General features: G+C 37.0%; 1 protein-coding gene across 1 annotated transcript in view; it reads right to left on the bottom strand.

The window, feature by feature from the left end:
- Positions 1-3,833: 3,833 nt before the first annotated feature.
- Positions 3,834-21,777, bottom strand: part of KCNH7 (potassium voltage-gated channel subfamily H member 7) — a 126,673-nt gene continuing 108,729 nt past the window's right edge. Inside the window, exons 10-12 of the mRNA XM_044925236.2 lie at positions 16,160-16,328; positions 8,433-8,625; positions 3,834-5,563 (exon numbers count right to left, since the gene is read on the bottom strand). Of these exons, the coding sequence (XP_044781171.1) occupies positions 5,294-5,563; positions 8,433-8,625; positions 16,160-16,328 (632 nt within the window). The 3' untranslated portion in view covers positions 3,834-5,293. The remainder of the gene's footprint in view (positions 5,564-8,432; positions 8,626-16,159; positions 16,329-21,777) is intronic.

Raw genomic sequence — 21,777 nt, 5'->3', positions numbered from 1 at the left:
ACAAAAGCATGTAATGAATTGTTCTAAGCTTGGGCATTGATCAGTCACAATACCTAATACTTTATAAAGCATTTAAAACGGCTACCCTTTTAGTTTTTAAAAGGTTGAAATCATTTCATAATAAGTTAATGAGAACCACAAGAAAACAACTTTAAAGGAGAACACGCAAGTAAGAGGGACAAGGGGAAGCTATCGCATATCTAGAAAACAATTGCAATGTAGATATATTAATAATTTTATGGATCTTGGACAAAAGTGATATTGGACAAGTATTGGCGTACGCATGCACGCACTGAGGTGTTATGGCAGAGGAAGCTTCCTAATGCTGGCTTTCTCCTTTTCTGAGCAGATGGATCTTTGCGAGTTGCATGAGAATCACCCTAGAACTGGAAGGTTTTTAGAAGACATAAGCAGTGCTGCGGCACTGGTACCCTAATACCACCATCTTTGTGATGATGCATTAAGTCTTATAGTTTTATTGTACCTTGCGTTTTACAAAGCACTTCCACAAATATATTTCAGAGACTCCTTAACACCCCTTTGAGATACCTAAGATGTTATCTCATTTTTATAGTTTTGGATTCTGGAGCTCACTGAGAGTTTGCCTTGACAGTGAGTAGAGGAGGTAGGACTTGAGTTGAGATTTACCACACTGAGTCTCTAGCCATCACTACTATTCCACACTAGAGTTTAGCAGGCTCGTTCTGTACAATGTATCTGTGCCATGAGGGAGTGGGCCTTGATGTCTGAAAAGAACCGTTAAGACCGTGAACTTCTATTTTCTGAAAAAACATACATTTTTTCAAAATTGTATTTTGAAAATTATTTTAGAATAACCATTAGGGAATTATATGATGGATCAAAAGAGGGTTCATTAGGGAGCCAGTCCTCATGAAATATATACGAGTTGTACTGAATTCAACAGACCATTTTTGCACACTTGGCATTTAACATCCATTCAAAGTAGATATGTTTGTAACCATGAGATTCATACTCTCACAATTATTACTGTAAATAGTATCATTTTAAAGCTATAAACCTAACAGTGCAAACTACAATTAGGAGAGAGAAAACAATAGCTACACTTGGCATTTTTCTTAAACAAAAGCTTTAGTCTTGGTTCCAGCCATTTAGTTGGAGACGTTGCACATTGTGCAAAAGCTAAATTGTGGAAAATTGCTTATTTTCCTGATTGCTTTTAATGTTATGTTCCTGGATGAGAGCCAAAGAATCTAGCATTTCTGAGCACCTACTATGTGCCAGGCACTCTCCTACCTGTTATCTTATTTCCTCCTCAGGTGTTTTCAGGGCAGGTACCATTATCTCTGGAGAAAGACTCAGAAGGGTTAATTAATTTGCTTAGGGTCACACAGCTATTAATGAAAGAACCTGTGCTGAGACCCAAGTTGGTCTAACTGCAGAGCACTACATGAGTGAGTCTCAAAGTTTTCATGTGCATCAGGATCATATGGAGGAGGGCTTGTTATAACAGGGCTACTGGCCTCACTTCCCACCAAAGTTTCTGATTTAATAGAATGGGTGGGGTCCAAGAATAGGCATTCCTAACAGGTTCCCAGGTGGTTGGAGCTAGTCCTGCTAATTCAAGGGCCACCCCCGATGACATCATCTTGTCTTCTAGGTGCCTCTTTGAACTCAATAGACACATTGGTTGTACAGCAAAAAATATTATTTGAAATCTAGTAACATTTAAAATTTTTGTAATTTATAAGAATTTTGATTTACAATTAGAAATCTACTTAAACAACTGCTCTACTTTGAGTTTTTAACCATGGATAAGCATTTGACAAACTCCAATTCACTTTTAGTAACTAGTTCTACCAGATTTCTTTTTTGACCATAAAAAGCATTCAGAAAAAATATACTATTGTTAATAATTCCTATTTTAGATAGGCATTTTGGGTGATCAATTTTATCCTTAGATAACATATGATAGGATTTTACAATAACATTTGGATAAGGACCTTGTTCTTTTAGGCATTTAGAACCATTGTTAATGATCAACCTCCAGAAGGACCCTGAGAGCAGCAGTCATATACACATTAAGAAAGAAAGAAAAGAAAGTGAAGTCGTTCAGTTGTGTCTGACTCTTTGTGACCCTGTGGACTGTAGCCTCCCAGGCTCCTCAGTCCATGGAAATTTTCCAGGCAAGAGTACTAGAGTGGGTTGCCATTTCCTTCTCCAGGGGATCTTCCCAACCCAGGGATTGAACCCAGATCTCCCGCATTGCAGGCAGATGCTTTACCATCTGAGCCACCAGGGAAGCCCTATACACGTTTAACCTGACAGCAAATGCTATTCTGCCCTAACTTAGTTTCCTTATCTTCTTACTGGAAGAGTCAGTAAGGTCATCAGAGTTAGCTCTGATGACCAACCTATTATAATGGACTTAAGAAGCTATGCTGTCCCAAATGTAACCCTTCCTTCCAGATATGTTGAATGAGTGGTTATTTTAAAACCCTGCAAGAACATGCCTTCTGCATTTTTCATTCCTGGTTTTCTTCTCAACTAATTAAGAATGTGGGACTCCCCTACAGGGTAAACTGGTAAGTCTTTCAAATTGATGCTCAGCAATTAATAACATCTAACCCAGATAAATTTTAGATTAAGATGCTATTTTATGTAGACCTGGAGACCAGGTAATATTATTTTTAGGTGGAAGCCAAAAGGTGTTATGTTAATGCTTCTAATCACCTAGGAGGAGAGCAGTTGCTATACTGCCATTATTGGCTACAGTAGTTAACCTGGCTCTCAGCAGGATCCCACGATGGAGGGATCAGACTGTGACTGGGGAAAGGGACAGTGACTTTAGGGATTAGATATTTGGCTAGGACAAGAGGATGAGTTTTGTAAATTAAGACAACTGCTTTGGTTTAATTCAGTGTTAAGTCTTCTGATAGTTAAGTCTATACTTGACTCACCATATCTTTATATTGCTTGGGCTAAAAAGCTAATATCCTGTAGGAACGGACCTTCCTAATCCTGTCCCACCCTCTGAGACTTGGATTTTAATATCAAGAAATTCTTTTATGTTGAGGAGTTACAGAGAAAAAAATGTTCATGTTATACTAGAATTTAAACAAGCTGGATGCTTGCACACCACTTCCCATCTTCCTATTCCTTCATGATGAGTTTTTATAAAGAAGTATAGAAGCTTTATGTGGGAGGCTGAATTTTATGTATGTCATACCAAATGTTGAAGCTGAAGCATTCACTAATCAATCAGATCTGAATTCCTCACCTGCCAGGTATTCTCTACAAATGAACATTCTCTGTTGAATTCTTTCTGAACTTCCCTGGAGCTTGGACTGACAATCCTTCTGAAATATGTTGCAGCTGCAAAAATCTGCCTACATACAGAAACAAAATCCCTAAGTTGTCCACTGAATCAGTTAGCCATTTCTCTTTCTCCTCTGCTAGACACCCATAAAAGTTTGTTGAGTGAGGAAAGGAAATCATCAGTTAGCCCCTAAATTTCTATCTGCATAACACCCAACAATTTGGAAAGCTGGCTAAAATTATTATACTTTTATTGAATTGACTGATCTGTGTACACTGTCATGTGTATTTGATGGCTTATGTTTTTATTTTCAAAAATTAAGCAGGGATAAAACATGCCTATGCCTACAGATTGCCTTCCACACAGATTATCAATTTATGTGACCATTAAACAATATATAGGGAACAATTTAAGGTCACTTTAATTATATTTTAAATAGTGCGAAGTTTTTGTAAATTTAAATAAGTTGCTTGTATTTGAAACTAATATACTAGCCAAAGGTAAAAGTAAGTCAATAGATTATATTTCTATCATAGAGGGACATAAATAAATCCATTTAATAATATACACAGATACAGTATTTCTTTAAAAATATATATGTGTAAAACAGTAAAAGATGAAGAAACTTTCAAAAGTTTTGAAATTTTGTTCAGAAGAAAAGTGTACAATGAACCAGTCCATAATAAATTTAAAGTTGCATTCAAATCAATTGAAAAATAAAATGTCTTAACTAGAATTTGGCTAATCAGAATCTTAAATTAACTTGCGACTTATCTGTATGCTGATTTTACGAGAGACGTATGTCACCACTCTCCCAAAATAATCTAACAGTTGAATATATTAAAATATATTCCATCATATATTCTGATATTTTGAATCAATATATATTCAGCCCAATTCACATATAATAGATTTTCAGTTACTCTTTGATTAGTAGATGTGTCTGAACAACCAAATAAAATTGAACATTTTTTTCTGCTGGTTTGTCCATTTTCTTTATAGATAGGTAAATGCATACTGTTTTTCTATAGCTGGAATTAGAAAGTCACAGAACAACATACCCTTAATGGAAGCTACTTTTGCCACATAAATCCACTAAAATTGCAGTTTTTGGAAAGAAAACAATGTGTGCTAATTTGATCAAAAGTCTTACTGATCAAATTCAGTATTGCCCTAAAATGTGAGTCAGAAGAAAGCTGTGGATATTAGTTTGTGTCTGTAGCACTTCAGCAGTTCTTAAGATGACTCCCTTCCAACACCACCCACCAATAAAAAAGAAAATAAAAATTAGAGAAACTTGTTTCTAAGCACTTAAGGAAATGTGCCAATGGAAAATATTTTAGGGAGTTTGTGAATACAGTTGGAGAAAGAATTTTAAATAGAAAGGCCTTTTTGTCCTCATTAAAGCTGGCTTATATTCATGTATTTGGAAATGGTTTCCTATACTGTCAGAAATTTATAACTCTAAAACTGTATTTTTTTTCAGTGTGCTAGAATGAATGTAATTATCTATAAACATCTCAATCCAGAAGGATATCTGTTCTCAAAAGTGACCAGGTTCCCTTTCGCCCCCTTGAACTTCCATGAGTTGAGGATCATCTGAGTTGCATCCATGAACAATTTTATCCTCTGCTTTCCTGCTTGGAAGGCATTTTCATAGCAAAGTACTGGTTTAGTAAAAGCAATAAATAGGAGTCTCCATGCAAGAGAAATTGGAGTTTCCTAACATGCACATGATTCAAAAAATAAAAATAAAAGTAAGGTGCCTTGAGATGCTGGCAGTTTTAACATTTGGAACAGAAGAGTTCAAACATATATTTACATCCTAACTGCTCAATTTTACCTTACAAGCGTCAATTTAGGAAAATATACAGTACTTTTGCATATAATGGTACCTTGTGAGCCCCTGAGTCAAGTAGAGAGGATTTAAATACAAAAAGGAAAACAGCCATTAAAAGCACTTACATTGTATGTGGAATAAACAGTACAAAATGATTATTTCCCCGGAAGACCAGGATCAGAAACATGCCTATGAAGACCCAAGACTCCTACAGTGCTTAGGGATGAATCTGTCAAAGAGGGATGCCTAATTGGATGAAGGCAAGTTTTCCTTTGCCTTGGGGGGTGAAGCTCTAAAGAGACATCACTGTCTTGTTTTAAAAGTGAAGTCAAGTTGTCTTCCGAAGCGGTGTTCAGATGCACTCCACTTGAGAGGGATTCTTTGGATTTAAGTTTAGACTTTTCAAGGTCTAGAAATTCAGGACACTGATGAAAGAAAAGAGAAGAAAACATATTTTTATAATTCATTTGGACATATTTCTAAATGACACCATGAAATCTAAACATGCTTACTTCTCCCATAAATCTGTATTTGATTAGTGGTCTTAACCAATCTTTCCCTCTCAAAGGTGGGTCAAGACATTGGAGGTCAGACGTCAGTTTAGATAATCTTACCCAGCCATTCCAAGATCTTTAATTTTACTCTGAAGCCACATCAGATTATTATTATTATTTTAAACAATATTTCACACTTAGTTTTCCAGATGAGTTTTAACTCAAAATTCCCAATGTAACTAGGATCAGAAAGGTGGGTCATTTGGTGAGTACATTTGGAAAACACAGAGAAAGAAAAAGGAAGGAAAATCAACCATCCCTTGGCAGAAAATGTCATGTAAACCCACTGAAAACAAAAAACAAGGTGCATGATTTCACATGTTTCCCAGTCATTCAAAACCAGTTAGAGACAAATCAATGTCTACCTTCATACTTTAGAGAGATTGCATTATTTTCCTTCAGGCACATTACTCTGTGCTATTAAAATAGTTTCATTCCCCAGAGCATTTTCCACTCAATCCCCAAACTTCTAAAAAAGTTTTTGCAAGATTGTTCTGTAAATTCTTATTTAAATCGCTGTTCTTAAGTCCAGTTTGGCCACAGTATTTAAGTGATTAAGAAAGATTCCCAAAATGGAATTCCAAAGGAATTACACTTTTCACATTAACAAAATCAGAGGGCTTCCTCACAGGTCTTCAGAGGGAAAATAAAGGACACTAACATTTCTCCTACCATCATCAAGGTGAGAAAGTTTTAGAGCGCCTTAGTGATGGGTGGGCACAGATGTGATTATTATCTGATTACTCTTGGTCTCAGGTCTTGTCTGGCCAGCTGCTAGTTCTTGCCCCTTCCTTCCCCAGATCCTGTTCAAGAGTGTCTCTAGAGCAAATTACAAACCTTTATCTAAACGTTTTTTGGACCCAGGGGTAGTCTTTAGTTTTCAATGATCTACCATTTATAAACTTAAGTAGATTATTAACTCTTGAAAGAAGCTTTTTCTTAAAAAAAAAAAAAAAAAAAAAAAAAAAACTAGTGTTTTAAGATCACTCTTCTAGGTCCATCGTTCTCAAGCTGTAAATGAGCAAAAGAATTGGGGAGAAGGGGTGGGATTGAGGGAAGCTTGTTTTTTTTTTTTTTTAATTTTATTTTATGTTTTAACTTTACAATATTGTATTGGTTTTGCCATATATCAAAATGAATCCGCCACAGGTATACATGTGTTCCCCATCCTGAACCCTCCTCCCTCCTCCCTCCCCATACCAAAGACAGAAATATAGATCAATGGAACAAAATAGAAAGCCCAGAGATAAATCCACACACATATGGACACCTTACCTTTGACAAAGGAGGCAAGAATATACAATGGATTAAAGACAATCTCTTTAACAAGTGGTGCTGGGAAAACTGATCAACCACTTGTAAAAGAATGAAACTAGAACACTTTCTAACACTATACACAAAAATAAACTCAAAATGGATTAAAGATCTAATCGTAAGACCAGAAACTTTAAAACTCCTAGAGGAGAACATAGGTAAAACACTTTCCGACATATATCACAGCAGGATCCTCTATGACCCACCTCCCAGAATATTAGAAATAAAAGCAAAAATAAACAAATGGGACCTAATTAAACTTAAAAGCTTCTGCACAACAAAGGAAACTATAAGCAAGGTGAAAAGACAGCCTTCAGAATGGGAGAAAATAATAGCAAATGAAGCAACTGACAAACAACTAATCTCAAAAATATACAAGCAACTCCTACAGCTCAATTCCAGAAAAATAAATGACCTAATCAAAAAATGGGCCAAAGAACTAAATAGACATTTCTCCAAAGACATACAGATGGCTAACAAACACATGAAAAGATGCTCAATATCACTCATTATCAGAGAAATGCAAATCAAAACCTCAATGAGGTACCATTTCACGCCAGTCAGAATGGCTGCAATCCAAAAGTATACAAGCAGTAAATGCTGGAGAGGTGTGGAGAAAAGGGAACCCTCTTACACTGTTGGTGGGAATGCAAACTAGTAAAGCCACTATGGAGAACAGCGTGGAGATTCCTTAAAAAACTGTAAATAGAACTGCCTTATGATCCAGCAATCCCACTGCTGGGCATACACACTGAGGAAACCAGAAGGGAAAGAGACACGTGTACCCCAATGTTCATCGCAGCACTGTTTATAATAGCCAGGACATGGAAGCAACCTAGATGTCCATCAGCAGATGAATGGATAAGAAAGCTGTGGTACATATACACAATGGAGTATTACTCAGCCATTAAAAAGAATACATTTGAATCAGTTCTAATGAGGTGGATGAAACTGGAGCCTATTATACAGAGTGAAGTAAGCCAGAAGGAAAAACACCAATACAGTATACTAACGCATATATATGGAATTTAGAAAGATGGTAACAATAACCCTGTATACGAGACAGCAAAAGAGACACTGATGTATAGAACAGTCTTTTGGACTCTGTGGGAGAGGGAGAGGGTGGGAAGATTTGGGAGAATGGCATTGAAACATGTATAATACCATATATGAAACGAGTCTCCAGTCCAGGTTCGATGCACGATACTGGATGCTTGGGGCTGGTGCACTGGGATGACCCAGAGGGATAGTATGGGGAAGCTTGTTTAAAACAGAGATTACAGGGCTCGTTGCAAGACGTTCTAATTGAGTAGAGACAGAGATGGAAATGAGAGTGTGCATTTTTCTACAGCAGCCCAGGTTATTAGATTCTGATTTAGGTGGTCCCTGGAAACACCCCTCGAGAGAGGCTCTTGTCTATACTCACCTGTGAGGAAGGACTGAAAGTTCGATCCGTCTTGATGGATGCAACCGGATGCCTGGTCCTCATCAGGCGGATGGTGGGTCTCTGATACTCTCCTCCTGCAGTGACCATACTATAGGCTGGTGGCACCACAGTGGTTTGTTTCTGCAGCAGCTGTAAGATGGTCTGGATGTCTGCAGTCATTTGGGATTCAAGTCTGCAGGACAGACGGAAATGGGGGAAGACCGTCCTAAAATAGTTCAGGATTGCAAAACATTTGAAAAAAAAACTGCAGCAGCACCACCACACAGAATTGTGGCCTTGCTTTAAACAAGAAGGACAGGAGAGGGAGCACGGAGACGCTTGCTTGCTATATCTCACTAATGGCTCTGATAATGATCACTGCTCCTGTTCCTTTAATAAGATCTTAACAGAAAAACAGAATGCAAAGACTACATTTTCACAGTGTACATTGTATTACATTACAGTTAAGCTTTATTGATTTCAAAATGGAAAAAAACACATTGAGAATCTATTTTTAATCAGTCATTCTCTTTACTTTTAAGTCAGGTTTTGGTCAGTTTCTCATGAATATTTTATTTACTCTTTAAAAAAGAGATATTATACCACATTTCTTTCATAATGGCAACAATTGGATAATTTATTATGTGTTTCAAATTTATATTATCAATATGTTATGTTACCACTCTCCTATTCACATCAAGTATTGTATATTATTCATTACATTCTTTCCTTAATGTTAAGTACTGTCAAATGCTAAATTCCTTTCCCATCTATAGTTCAAGGGCCTTTGGTATTTAGAAACAGACCAAATATAAAAGTTCACTTGCTTCTATAGCCCATCTGGCTTGCAAAATACCAGCCTGATCATTTTTTCCCCAAAGTTCACAAGTAGCCAAATGGCCTGTTAATTTCATTCTCATTTTAAATTAAAATTCAAGAGAAAAAACAACAGAATACAATGGATCTGATTCCTCTCCTTTGCATGTGTTAACAGTATTAAAAAAGAATTTTGTGGATATAAAACAGAAAATTTAGACCATATGCCTCTTGAGATAACTTTTAAGTCTTTACTTGTTTGTGCTTACTATTCTGTTTCAATGGAAAATGCAAGAAAAAGGTAAATTTTACCAAAAATGTTAAAAGCATAGACTAATTTTGCCCAGTTATATACATGCTATATTTGTGAAGTTCAAAATGGAGAGAACTTAACCTTTGATTTGCGAGAGAACAGAATAAACCGGGACAACATGAAAAAAGATCATTCTTCTTCTAGTTTTTAATATTGACACTAGAAATTTTCCTTCTGAGAATCATGGTAACCTGTAAATTATTTGTACAGGTTTTCTATATTTGGTATATTTGGTAGGTATAGCCATGTAGCTTAATGTTTTCTAAACGAATAGCTATAAATTATACGTGACTGTGCCTTACGGGTGTCAAAACCACACACCAAAAATTTGAATTATCAACTAGTTTATTATTTACTTGTTACCCATTGTTCTGATCTAATATTTTTATGGTGCTAACTAAACAGGGAAGACTCATTATTTTATTAAGCATCAATACTTTCTTTCATGCTTCAAAGTATGGCACAAATTTTATCTGCACACCCAAATCTTACCTTATTCAGAATTAATTTCTCTCTCCTCTGAGTCCCCAGAGAGAATTCCATATTCATTGTAAATATTTCTGTATGAATTTATCCTATCAGGAACAGCATTTAACATTTAGGGAGTAGCTTACCCATTACATGTAGAAGGATTTGGGGGTGGACAGTGGAATAATAAAAACTTCATCAACAAATGAGATTAAAGACCCAACAGAGAGTCACACATTATGATAATGATTTTGATTCCTTACAAAACCTTTGTCAAACAGCAATCATCTTCAAGAAACAGAATCTCTATATCACAGATTCTGTCTGAGAAGGGAAAACTGATTGGAAGTTTGTCTTCAGTAAGAGCAGCATGCGGCCCGTTAGTGGGACTCCTGAACAGAAGACCATCACCTGCAGGTGGGGCAGCTTTTGCAGGGTGAGAACGAGACTGTCTGTGCCAACATGACTTAGCTGAGACTGTAGACCACCTTTATCAACATAACTTAGTTGCTTGTTTCAGGAAAACTTTGCCTGAGAAAAATAAGTCTAAGGGAATAAATAACTTTACTCCCTCAGGAAAATTCTACAGATTAACTCACTGGAGACAGCAAACTGATCTTGAGAGCAAATAACTTGCTTAATCAAACTTTATTTATCGATACTTGCTTTAAGATCCTCATGTCACTGTGTCCATCAATCCTGGACTATCATCTTATGAATTTAGCCCAAATCCCTCAGTTTTTCAACCTGAAAGGCCCAAACTCCAAAGTCATATAAATACTCCACTTTTTACTTTCCTTTCTGAGATAATACTTAAGACTCTTTCTAGGTCAAGGTCTTCCTGCAGTGATTATGAATACTTAGTTTAGTTGTATTAACGATAGTCTGATATTTTGCAATGGATTGAATAAACATTCAATGTTTATTATGTTTATGTTGAAATGCTAATGGTGAAATCCTAACCACAATGTGATGGTAGTAAGAGGTATGGCCTTTGGGATGTAATTAAGTCATAAAGGTAGATCCTTCATGAATGGTATTAGTGCCTCATAAGCCAGAGCCCCAAAGAGCTCCCTTCCTCCTATCATGTGAGGACACAGTGAGAAGAGAGCCATCTATGAACCAGGAAACGGGCTCTCATTAGATACGGAATCTCCCAGCACTTCCATCTTGGACTCGCCAGTCTCTAGAACTGAGAAATATCTGTTGTTTATAAACCACCCAGTCTATTGTATTTTTGTTACAGCAGCCCCCAAAGACTAAAACATTCAAGAAGAAGAATTTTAGTAAAGAATTTTTCTATTATGCATAGGTTGTATTTTCATGTTTATGATTAGGATCTATCAGTTTAATTGGAATGGACTCTTCTGATGACACTCAATAATCTGTTCTACTCTGGAAGAATTAGAGAGAATTTTGAAAAATTCTAGCTTGGTCTTTAAAACAGAAAAACTCAATTTTATAACTTTTTCTTTTGCCAGTGAAGGGTAGCAGCAGATGCCACCCCAAAATAAGCCACTTTGGCATATTGATTCTTTTGAGCTGTAGGCACTTGGAGAGCAGCAAGTGTGGGGAGAGGCTTTCTCTGAACTTTTCTTATCTGCCTAAAGGCAGATATTCCAGAATGAACTCAATTGTCATAAATCCCTTCCCTGGGAGTTTCAACAACCAGGGAAGATTGAACTTTGTTACAGAAGAGGCATCACACCAAGACAAACTTTTCCACAAACCAGCATACCTCCCACGTATTCTTTCAAGGGATCATTCATCTATCTTAAAAATCATTTACTCTCCTCTAAGGGACCTACATCCTCCAGCCCCTTTCCCTATAAAGATGGTATTTAATCCTGAATTCTAAGGCACCTCAGGGAGTAACTCATTTTCCTCTGAGGATCTTCCATGTGTACATGAGGTATACATGTTAATGCATTTACGTTCTTTTTTTTTTTCTTGTTAATCTTTTATTATAGGGGGTCTCATCCAGAAACTCAGAAAGGTAGAGGGAAATTTATTTTTCTTCCTCTACATCAGCATAGCTAAACAGCTGGGTAAAATGAATGTTTTCATTCACATATTATCAAAGGCTCACAGTGTACCAGGATCAGTGTTCTGCAAGGGATGGTCAGCACTGAAACTTTTATATCCTCTTGGGCGTCCCTATACAAAGTGTGGTCAGATTTGGGAGCTTGTTAGAATGTGGATTCTAGACCTAGACTTAGAATCTACATTTTAACAAGATCCCCAGGTGATTCGAAAGCACATTAAAGTTTGAGAAGCATGGCTTTGGGATCAAGTGTTAGTGATTTTCCCTAAATATGTATATCCGTAGGCATAATATATAAGTATGTAAGAACATTTCTTATGTAAACCTTTAACCCCATATAGAGTTTAATTGGCCATTAAAGCAAAAAGCAGCCACAGCCAGGATGACTCAAGATAGACTATTTATATTTGTTTTTATTGCACTGTGTACTTAATATGTGTATTTGGATGAAACAAATGGGGTAGAAATTTACAGTTCTACTACATTTGAACAGAATGCTGAAGCTAAACAGAGTAGATCCAACTTAAAAAAGTATACCAGGATTCTCATCCTGCAAAGCTGAAGTTTAAATCAAGCTGCCTTCTTCGAACTTATGCCTTCTACCGTGGAGGAAACAGGTTCTTGGAGATGTCTGTGCAGTAAAAATGTAATATATTGGATTTTAAATCCAAAGAGGTTGAATCAGACAATAAAATGTTTTTGAGAGCTAGCTAGAATTTAGTACAAGAAAGTAAATATGTTCAAAAACATACAGGTGCTGCTGCTGCTGCTGCTAAATCGCTTCAGTCGTGTCCAACTCTGTGTAGCCCCCATAGACGGTAGCCCACCAGGCTCCCTGTCCCTGGGATTCTCCAGGCAAGAACACTGGAGTGGGTTGCCATTTCCCTCTCCAATGCATGAAAGGGAAAAGTGAAAGTGAAGTCGCTCAGTCGTGTCCGACTTCTAGCGACCCCATGGACTGCAGCCCACCAGGCTCCTCTGTCCATAGGATTTTCCAGGCAAGAGTACTGGAGTGGGGTGCCATCACCTTCTCCGATACAGGTGCTAGGACATGTCAAAAAGATTTAGTTGCAGTTTGGCTGTGAAAAAAAGTATTGTATAAAAGTAATTTTAAAACTAACATAATAAAATAATAACAGCTATCAGTATTAACAGTGTGTTGGTTGTTCAGTCATGCCTGACTTTTTGAGACCCCGTGGACTGCAGCACACCAGGCTCCTTTGTCCATGGGATTTTCCAGGCAAGGATACTGGAATGGTTTGCCATTTTCTTCTCCAGGGGATCTTCCTGACCCAGGGATTGAACCTGGGTCCTGCAGGCAGTTCTTAACCAACTGAAATACCAGGGAAGCCCATTAGTATTAGTATTAATAGTAATACTATTAATGGTGGTTGCAAACCAAATGGGAACTAGGTGTACATGCCCTTAAAATTTATACTGTCAGTTCCAGCACACATTAAAGGCAAGTTTTTTCAGTGATCTTTGATTTACACCAGCAGCAATGATTGGCATCCATGACAAAGCAACAAGGGAAAATTAAAATCTCAGATTTCACCTTCAATAAAGATCCAAATTAGGTAACATAGAAATATATGAAGAGTAGAAGAATATACTCAAACAAGTATCAATAACAGAAATGAAGTTAAGTTCATTGTTAATTATGTTTGGCCTAACCAAAAACTCTTTCTGTTTTGTAGCATATATATTCTCCACATATATTACATTAGTCTTCACAATAATATTGCAGGTCAGAAGAGGCTGAAAAAGGAAACTGAGGCTGGAGAAATTTAAATGACCTAGTAATCCTTTTAGTAGTTAAAGTAAGCGAGCTATAACTTTAGGCTGAACAATTGTTAAGTGCTGTGCAAGTACTGTGCTGAAGAAATCACTGTCCCTGTCATTCACCCATTCATTCAGTCATTTTTTTTTTTCATTTACTCCAGGAATTGAATGCGTACTGCATGGTGGCGCAGTGGTAAAGAATCTGCCCGCAATGCAGAAGATGAAAGAGATGTGGGTTCTATCTCTGGATTAGGAAGATCCCTTGAAATAGAAAATGGCAATCAGCTCCAGTATTCTTGCCTGGAAAATTCCATGGAAAGAGGAGCCTGGTGGGCTACAGTCCATAGGGTTGCAAAGAGCTGGACACGATTGAGCTACTGAGCCACATACACACACACACACACACACACACATCCCCAAACACACAAAGAAATATGCAGGAATAGAGGAAGGTCAAGTTCAGAAATCACACTTTCATCTATCAGTTCTGTGTGTACAGTATGTATTTTGATATATATTATGGATAAAAGATCAATGTAGCTTGGTATAAATAGAAGAGAGAGATAGGAAATGTAGTAATTAACTAAATATGCTTCTCTGAGCAATAAAAAGTATAATCATGTCAAGTTCTTATACCTTAAATAGGAATTACTGAATCTAAGTAAGTGATCATCTGTTTTAATTTTCTCATATATGTTTCAATTTTACAAGACTGATATTTGACACTTGAGAATGGGATATAGATCTCAGTTTTTAACTTTCAAAGTTTGGTTAAATTGCATGAAAAAATACAAAAAATATAATTAGTTCATTCAGTATTGTCATACTTTTCTTTGAAATTAAGGCATACAAGTTTATTTAAATTTACAAATTAGTTGGTTTTCTAATTCCTTTTGTCTATTTTAATTGCTAATTCATCTTTCATGGTAATGTATATTTGTGTAGACACACATTTTTATGTTTACTGTATTATTTGACACTGCTTAATTCTGGCATAAAGATTTAAAAAAAAAACAATAAAACAATAAGCAACATCAACAAAACACAAGAAAAAGTAAGCATAGTAGCTAGTTCATGCGTATAAACAAAACACACAGAATGTGGTAAGTATAGATAATGAGTAAGCAAGTAGTTTGTTAGACATGGGCAGACTTCATAAGATGCATTAAATAAAAACAGCATGCTAGTAACCTGCAAAACGTTCCAAAGATAGAATAGAAATATGATGTAACAAACCAGAGTATGGCTTATACTGTGGCCACGTGTACTTGACCTTACATCTCAGTGATGGAGTAAGTGTGTGTCATTGGTGTTGGGCAGTTTTTAATCTGTGGACCTTTTTTGTGGAAATCTCGATTCTCATCCTCAGAACCACACCATCAGCAGGGAAGGCTGATGAGATATATATATAAATGTCATGTAAATCAGGATTCAGGTTGTGCAATTCTTTTACCAGGATTGTACGTATTGGAAATGTGTTAATTACCCCATCTGGCTCTCCTCATCACTCACTGCATGTTTTAAGTTGATTTAGTAAATCCTGTGATTTGAGCATCTTAGTTTAATCCATGCAGTTTTTCGTGTGTGACTATTGGAACACCTTGCCCAGTGGTGTCCTGGAAAATACCTTGAATCAAGGTCATTTTCCACATGTAACACAACTAAGACAGTATCATACATCTATTTTTCTTAAATATGATTGATCAGTTTAATTTTAAGGAACTCACGTAGATTTGGGTTAAGGGGTTCTCTCCTTTCTAAAACCAAAATTTATTCTTTAACTTAAAAGGTCATAGATCAAAGATGGAAAGAAAATGGAGAGGATCTGGACTTCAACTCAATCACATTTTTGACAAGTTGGCTGAAAAAATAAATGTTTAAATGATTTTGTCAATATTAAAACAAATGCCATAACACATAACTAAGTTACCAGGAACCACCACAAAGTGTAAAAGGAGGATTGAAAGAAGAAGGGTGTTAGTCAACAAACTAAATATGAATTATTTGGGGGGATTAAAAAAAGGAAGTTTCTTAGGCAAGCAATGCTGATGAGATACTGATTTTATGACAAGTAAAGAAAAAAATAGGATTCATGCTGCCAAAAGTGTGAAGTGTTCTAAATAAATGCTCCTTGCAAGACATTAATAATTCTGTCAACTTCTAGTCTTATTTTAAATGAGAAAGTGTATAAGGAAAGTATATATGAGATCTATGGCAGGATGAATTTGCTATTTACAAACTGTAAAGCCAGACCCCACTAAGGGCTTGGATTATGTTATTCCTTTGCCTGGCGATTGCTTATACCTGTTAAGCTGTTCCTGAAGCAAATCTAATCTTTGCTCCACTTCTCCATAGGTGAGGTCGCTTTCAGTTTCAGAGACTCCCCAGGCAGCTCGCTGAAGTGCTGAGGGACTAGACTCATCAGCCTGAGTTCCAGCATTTTCTCTTTCCCAGCTTCTTGTGTCAGTGATATCTGTGAGAAACAGCAAAATGGATGTCAGCTTCTTTGGGTGCCCATTTATAGCTACAGAGACATCCACAATACAAGCAGGAAGGGATCTTGAAATTTAACTGGAAGACAGAACCACAGTGGCTCAGGGACCCGTCGAGCAACTACAACCAGTAGGTAGCTGACTCCCATCCACGATGATCCTGACTGCCGCCTCCCCCACCTATTTCCACACAGCTGGTTATGAGTCTTCAGTACAATTTCCCCTTCTATTTTGTGCTAAGGGGAAACATGGGTGGCCAACCCTAAACTCTAGTAAGAGAACAAAGGCTTTGAGCTTTTACATTTGGGGAGAAACAGCACCATATGCATGTACTGGTTCACCTCAGATTGAAGATTTCAGGGCTCTTTCCCACAGAATAATTTGCACACTTCATGATTCAGAGTGGGTTCGAGAAGAGAGAGCCATGGGGAAGTGATGATCTTCAGAAGGATTCCCTTAGACCAACTAAACTCAAAGTAGACCCAAAGAACGATGAGCCATTAAAGATGGGAAGAGGCCTAAAGTCTCTGTCCTAATGTCCCATGACATTCTTTCATGTTTTTATGTTTTCCTGTAGCTCCTTCTGCACTGTCCTTTAATTTATGCACATTAAATTTCAATATTTTTTCTTGGGGCTCTTTTATTTAAAATATTTTTATGTTACTATACTTTAAAACATATCACTTATCTGTTCAAGCCCACTTTTCAGATGGTCTGCGTGTCTGTTATGTGCCAGACACTTTGCTAATTGTAGAGGAGTTAGAGATGAAGAAGACATAGGCCCTGCCCTTGAGGAATTCAGTCTAAAAAGGTTTTAATCATTTTTCTTACAGAGGTTCATTTTCTGAACCTCATTTAATTTACTGTTTCTCTAACAATCTGTATTTGCAAGTTGTCAATATCTGAGGGCAAATATTATATCTTATTTTCCCTCTCATTTCTGTAATATACTTTTGATGACTTCTGCTATGCTTTCTTACCCTCTGCATTTCATGTATCTAAGAAGTACTTAAAACAATTGAAAGTTTGGGAAATAAAACCCATGAAAAAATACTAGTTGGGGCTTCCCTGGTGGCTCAGCAGGTAAAGAACACACATGCAATGCAGGAGACACATGAGAAGCTGATCCAATCTCTGGGTCAGGAAGAGCATTAGGAGAAGGAAATGGCAACCCACTCCAGTATGCTTGCCTAGAAAATCTCATGGACAGAGGAGGCTGGAAGCCTATAGTCCATAGGGTCTCAAAGAGTTGGACATGACTGAGCACATCGCGCACCAATCCAGTACTGGTGAAGTTGGGAGTTTATTTCAGAGAGAAAGAAGGAGTATATTTTCCTCACTCAGAGGACTGGTAGCAGAAAAAGACTGACTTCATTTTCACATGGAAATAGACTTAAATAACAAAAAGTGATTTTGCTTTGATAGAATTACTTTTGTTTTTTCTTTTGGACAAGTATTTATCTGACAAAAGTTATGTAAAGTTATGGAATTTATATCTCTGGCTATTTTAAAAATTGGATAGAAAGTAACCCATTTGGGGAGAATTAGCTATGATTCTAGAAACAAGGAACAGGATTTGTAGGGTTTCTTGAAATCCCTTCCTTTCCTACAGTTTCTTCAAAAGTAGCCCCTATCCACAGGTAGCAGACACAATTTCTCTACCTTTTCTTCATGGTTTTTCTATCACTATACTTTTATCTTTGAATGCATAGAAATCTCTAATGAGGTGCCAACAATTTCTGCTTCACTTGGGTAAGGCTCTAACAAAGGGATTAGCACATCCAAAGATGGTATTAGGGTTCCCTGTACTATTGAAATGGTTAACAGACCTCAGAGGAAATTAAAGCCTTCTTTATTCTATGGAAGGGGCTTCCTTAGTAGCTCAGTTGATAAAGAATCTGCCTGCAATGCAGGAGACCTGGGCTCGATCCCTGGGTCAGGAAGATCCCCTGGAGGAGGAAATGGCAACCCACTCCATTACTCTTGCCTGGAGAATTCCATGGAGAGAGGAGCCTGGTGGGCTCCCAGAGTTGGATACAACTGGTGTTTTGTTTTCTAAAGTGACAATATGTAATTTCCTATGAAATTGAACATCAAAAATGTTATGGCTGAACTTTTAAGTAATACTTCAGCAGATTTTCACTGAAAAGTATGACTTCTTATTCACATACATGTGACTTTAAAATGCAAAACAATAATATAATGTTTTAGTACACTAGGTCTTCACTTTTGGAGAAGTAATGCCAAACAAATAGAACACTCATATAAATGGCTGGATGATGCCAGTGTTTCCCCTGTCTAGCCTTTTGCTAGACAATAAAACAAAAACAATAAAACTGACAGGATGGAAGTTACATATTATACTCAGAAGTTTTGTTCTGAGAAAGCTTACAGTATTTCCACTTATGCCTAATAGCTCTCTCATTCTCAAATCATATATAAGATATTGATTTTTAAATAACAGTGGTGAATTACGTGCAATAAATTATGTAGGATTTTATTTTTTCTTCAGTGCTCAAGCAAAAAACTGATAATCTCTTAGCAAAAAAGAATACTCGTAAACTATTGGGTAAAGTCTTCCTTGATTATAATTTACTCTTTTATTAAAATCTGGATATGTGTGATTAGCTTGTTTAACAGCAATATGAAAAAAAAAAAAAAGAGTTCAAAGGGGAGATCCTGCTTAGTGGTCTTAATCAAAATGAACATCCTTTTAGATACTTTCTAAATATAGCTCAGAAAGAATCTGCACTCGGTTGCCTTGGAAAATGTTGCTATAGTTGCAAGACACATTTCTGGAAATGGATGAACAGAAAGTAAACTTTCATTTGGTTCTGGGTACACAATTTTCCTAGAGTCAACTTTTGACCTCAATCTAAGCAGGATCAGAGTGCATTTAGTTTGATTTTTTTCTTTTCGGTTCTGTCTAAAGGTGCTTCTCTGTTGGATTCAGCATGACAAATGCTAGAAATGTAAGTGGCATTTCCTATTGACGATAAAATTAAAATCTCTGGGGGTTTAGTAGTTTGAATCACAACAGTTACAGTTACACCCTACACATTATTCAAATTCTTGAAAATCGCACAGTATTTCACCTTAAAAAATTATTAGGGAAAGAAATTTGCATTGAATAAAGTTTTAGAATTCTCCACTGGCTAGTCATGTTAATTATCTAGGTTAACCATGTGTCACACTGATTGACTCTGCTGCTGCTGCTGCTGCTAAGTCACTTCAGTCGTGTCCGACTCTGTGTGACCCCATAGACGGCAGCCCACCAGGCTCCCCCGTCCTTGGATTCTCCAGGCAAGAACACTGGAGTGGGTCGCCATTTCCTTCTCCAATGCATGAAAGTGAAAAGTGAAAGTGAAGTTGCTCAGTCATGTCCGACTCCTCGCGACCCCATGGACTGCAGCCTACCAGGCTCCTCCACCCATGGGATTCTCCAGGCAAGAGTACTGGAGTGGGGTGCCATCGCCTTCTCCGGATTGACTCTATGCAGCATCAATTATGCCTATTCAATTGACATGAATATTTAACTATGAGTTTTAAAGGCAACTGTTTATTTGAACAGAGATGTCATTATACGTTTTTGAAAATTAAAATTTGTAGATGTTAACTTAGATTTTATAGAATACTATCTTTTATTGTGCATGTAAAATAGCTAATTAAAAATAATTGGAAGAAGTGGCAAGGAAAAACATAAGATGAAGGGCATGAGAATTCATTGTCAGTGAGAGTCATCATCAAGTTGAATAAAATCCCCCAAATATATCTTTAATAACTTGTCACTTGAGAGTTTAAAACTCAAGAGGAAAACAACAAAAAGTATTTTGAAAAAAATCAGGCCCACTCAGTTATACTCTTTTGAAGACAGTAGGATGCTTCAGCAAGTTCTTCAGAACTCCTGACTTCCATGATGCAACCTTGTATTATTTTTAGCACTTCCCAGAATCCGTTTTCATAAATAACTAAAATGGGACATTTAGTAATCACATCTAATATTCCATTCTTCCATTGTGATAAATGAGGTACTATTTTCATTCACTTCATCAAGATTTTAGATTGTCCAGAGAACATTTGCATATATTCTGAGCTTACTTCCACTTGGGGTCATGGCAAAAGCTGATTTGGTAAAATAGGGAAAGTAACTCTGGACAAATGTAAAGCCTAAACATCCTAGGTTCAATAAAACTTTTGTTATCAGATACAGTCACTTTGAAAAATGGTGACAATGATAAGTAATATTTACTTACCCTGTACCATAATTTTGTATCCTGCCAGTTCAAGAACACCCTATTTTGCCCTCATTTTTGTTATAGTTTCTTTATTTTTTTTTGTTATACTCTCTTCATCTCTACATTTTTATCTGTCTAGGAATATATTCAAAGATTAAAGTGTTAGAAAGTAAAAACTGTGAGAAAATACTGAACAGAGTTGGGGATTTTATTTCAGGGGAAGGAATGGTGCTAAAACTGAAACTCCAGTACTTTGGCCACCTCATGCGAAGAGTTGACTCATTGGAAAAGACTCTGATGCTGGGAGGGATTGGGGGCAGGAGGAGAAGGGGACGACAGAGGATGAGATGGCTGGATGGCATCACGGACTTGATGGACGTGAGTCTGAGTGAACTCCGGGAGTTGGTGATGGACAGGGAGGCCTGGCGTGCTGCGATTCATGGGGTCGCAAAGAGTCGGACACGACTGAACGACTAAACTGAACTGAACTGAATTTATGCAATTATCTTGTTTGATAATCACAACAGACTAGTTGGTTAGAACATATTATTCCTATTTTGAAGATGTTCAAACTGAGTCTTAGTAGGGTCTGTCAAGACATGTAGAGAGCATATCATAGACTTGGACCTGGAACCCAGGCAATCTGCCCATGGCTGTTCTTACATATTCTTAGTGAGATAATAAGATCTGTAGATCTAGCTCCTGTTATGCTAAGCTAATTGTTCTTTCATGTAGTAGTCCTCAAGTTTTCCTGAGTTTTCCATCCTTTAGCATCAAATCTGGATATATTTATTAAATGCAGTTACACAGTTCATGCATATTGTCTAAAACATAGCCCATATATTTGGGTATCCCTAATAAACAAATGTGTTCCAATGAGTTGAATCAAAAGCATATTTTATTTAGGGTCATTTATCCCCATTTTCTCATAATTCACAGTAAACTGAAGTTCTTTTTTAGTATTTATTGTATTTTGATTAAATTGGCCTTTCATGCTATAAAAACAGGTTTGGGGGTGGGAATGGATACAGAGGGATTCCCTAGTGGCTCAGATGGTAAAGAATCTGCCTACAATGCAGGAGACCCAGGTTCAATCTCTGGGTCAGGAAGATGCCTTGGAGAAGGGAATGGCTACCCAATCCAGTATTCTTGCCTGGAGAATTCCATGGACAGGGGAGCCTGACAGGCTACAATC

This window comes from Bubalus bubalis, chromosome 2 (assembly GCF_019923935.1).
Source record: "Bubalus bubalis isolate 160015118507 breed Murrah chromosome 2, NDDB_SH_1, whole genome shotgun sequence".
NCBI classification, from domain to species: domain Eukaryota; kingdom Metazoa; phylum Chordata; class Mammalia; order Artiodactyla; family Bovidae; genus Bubalus; species Bubalus bubalis.
The sequence above is the reverse complement of the archived record's forward strand: the minus strand, read 5'-3'. Positions and strand labels throughout refer to the sequence as shown.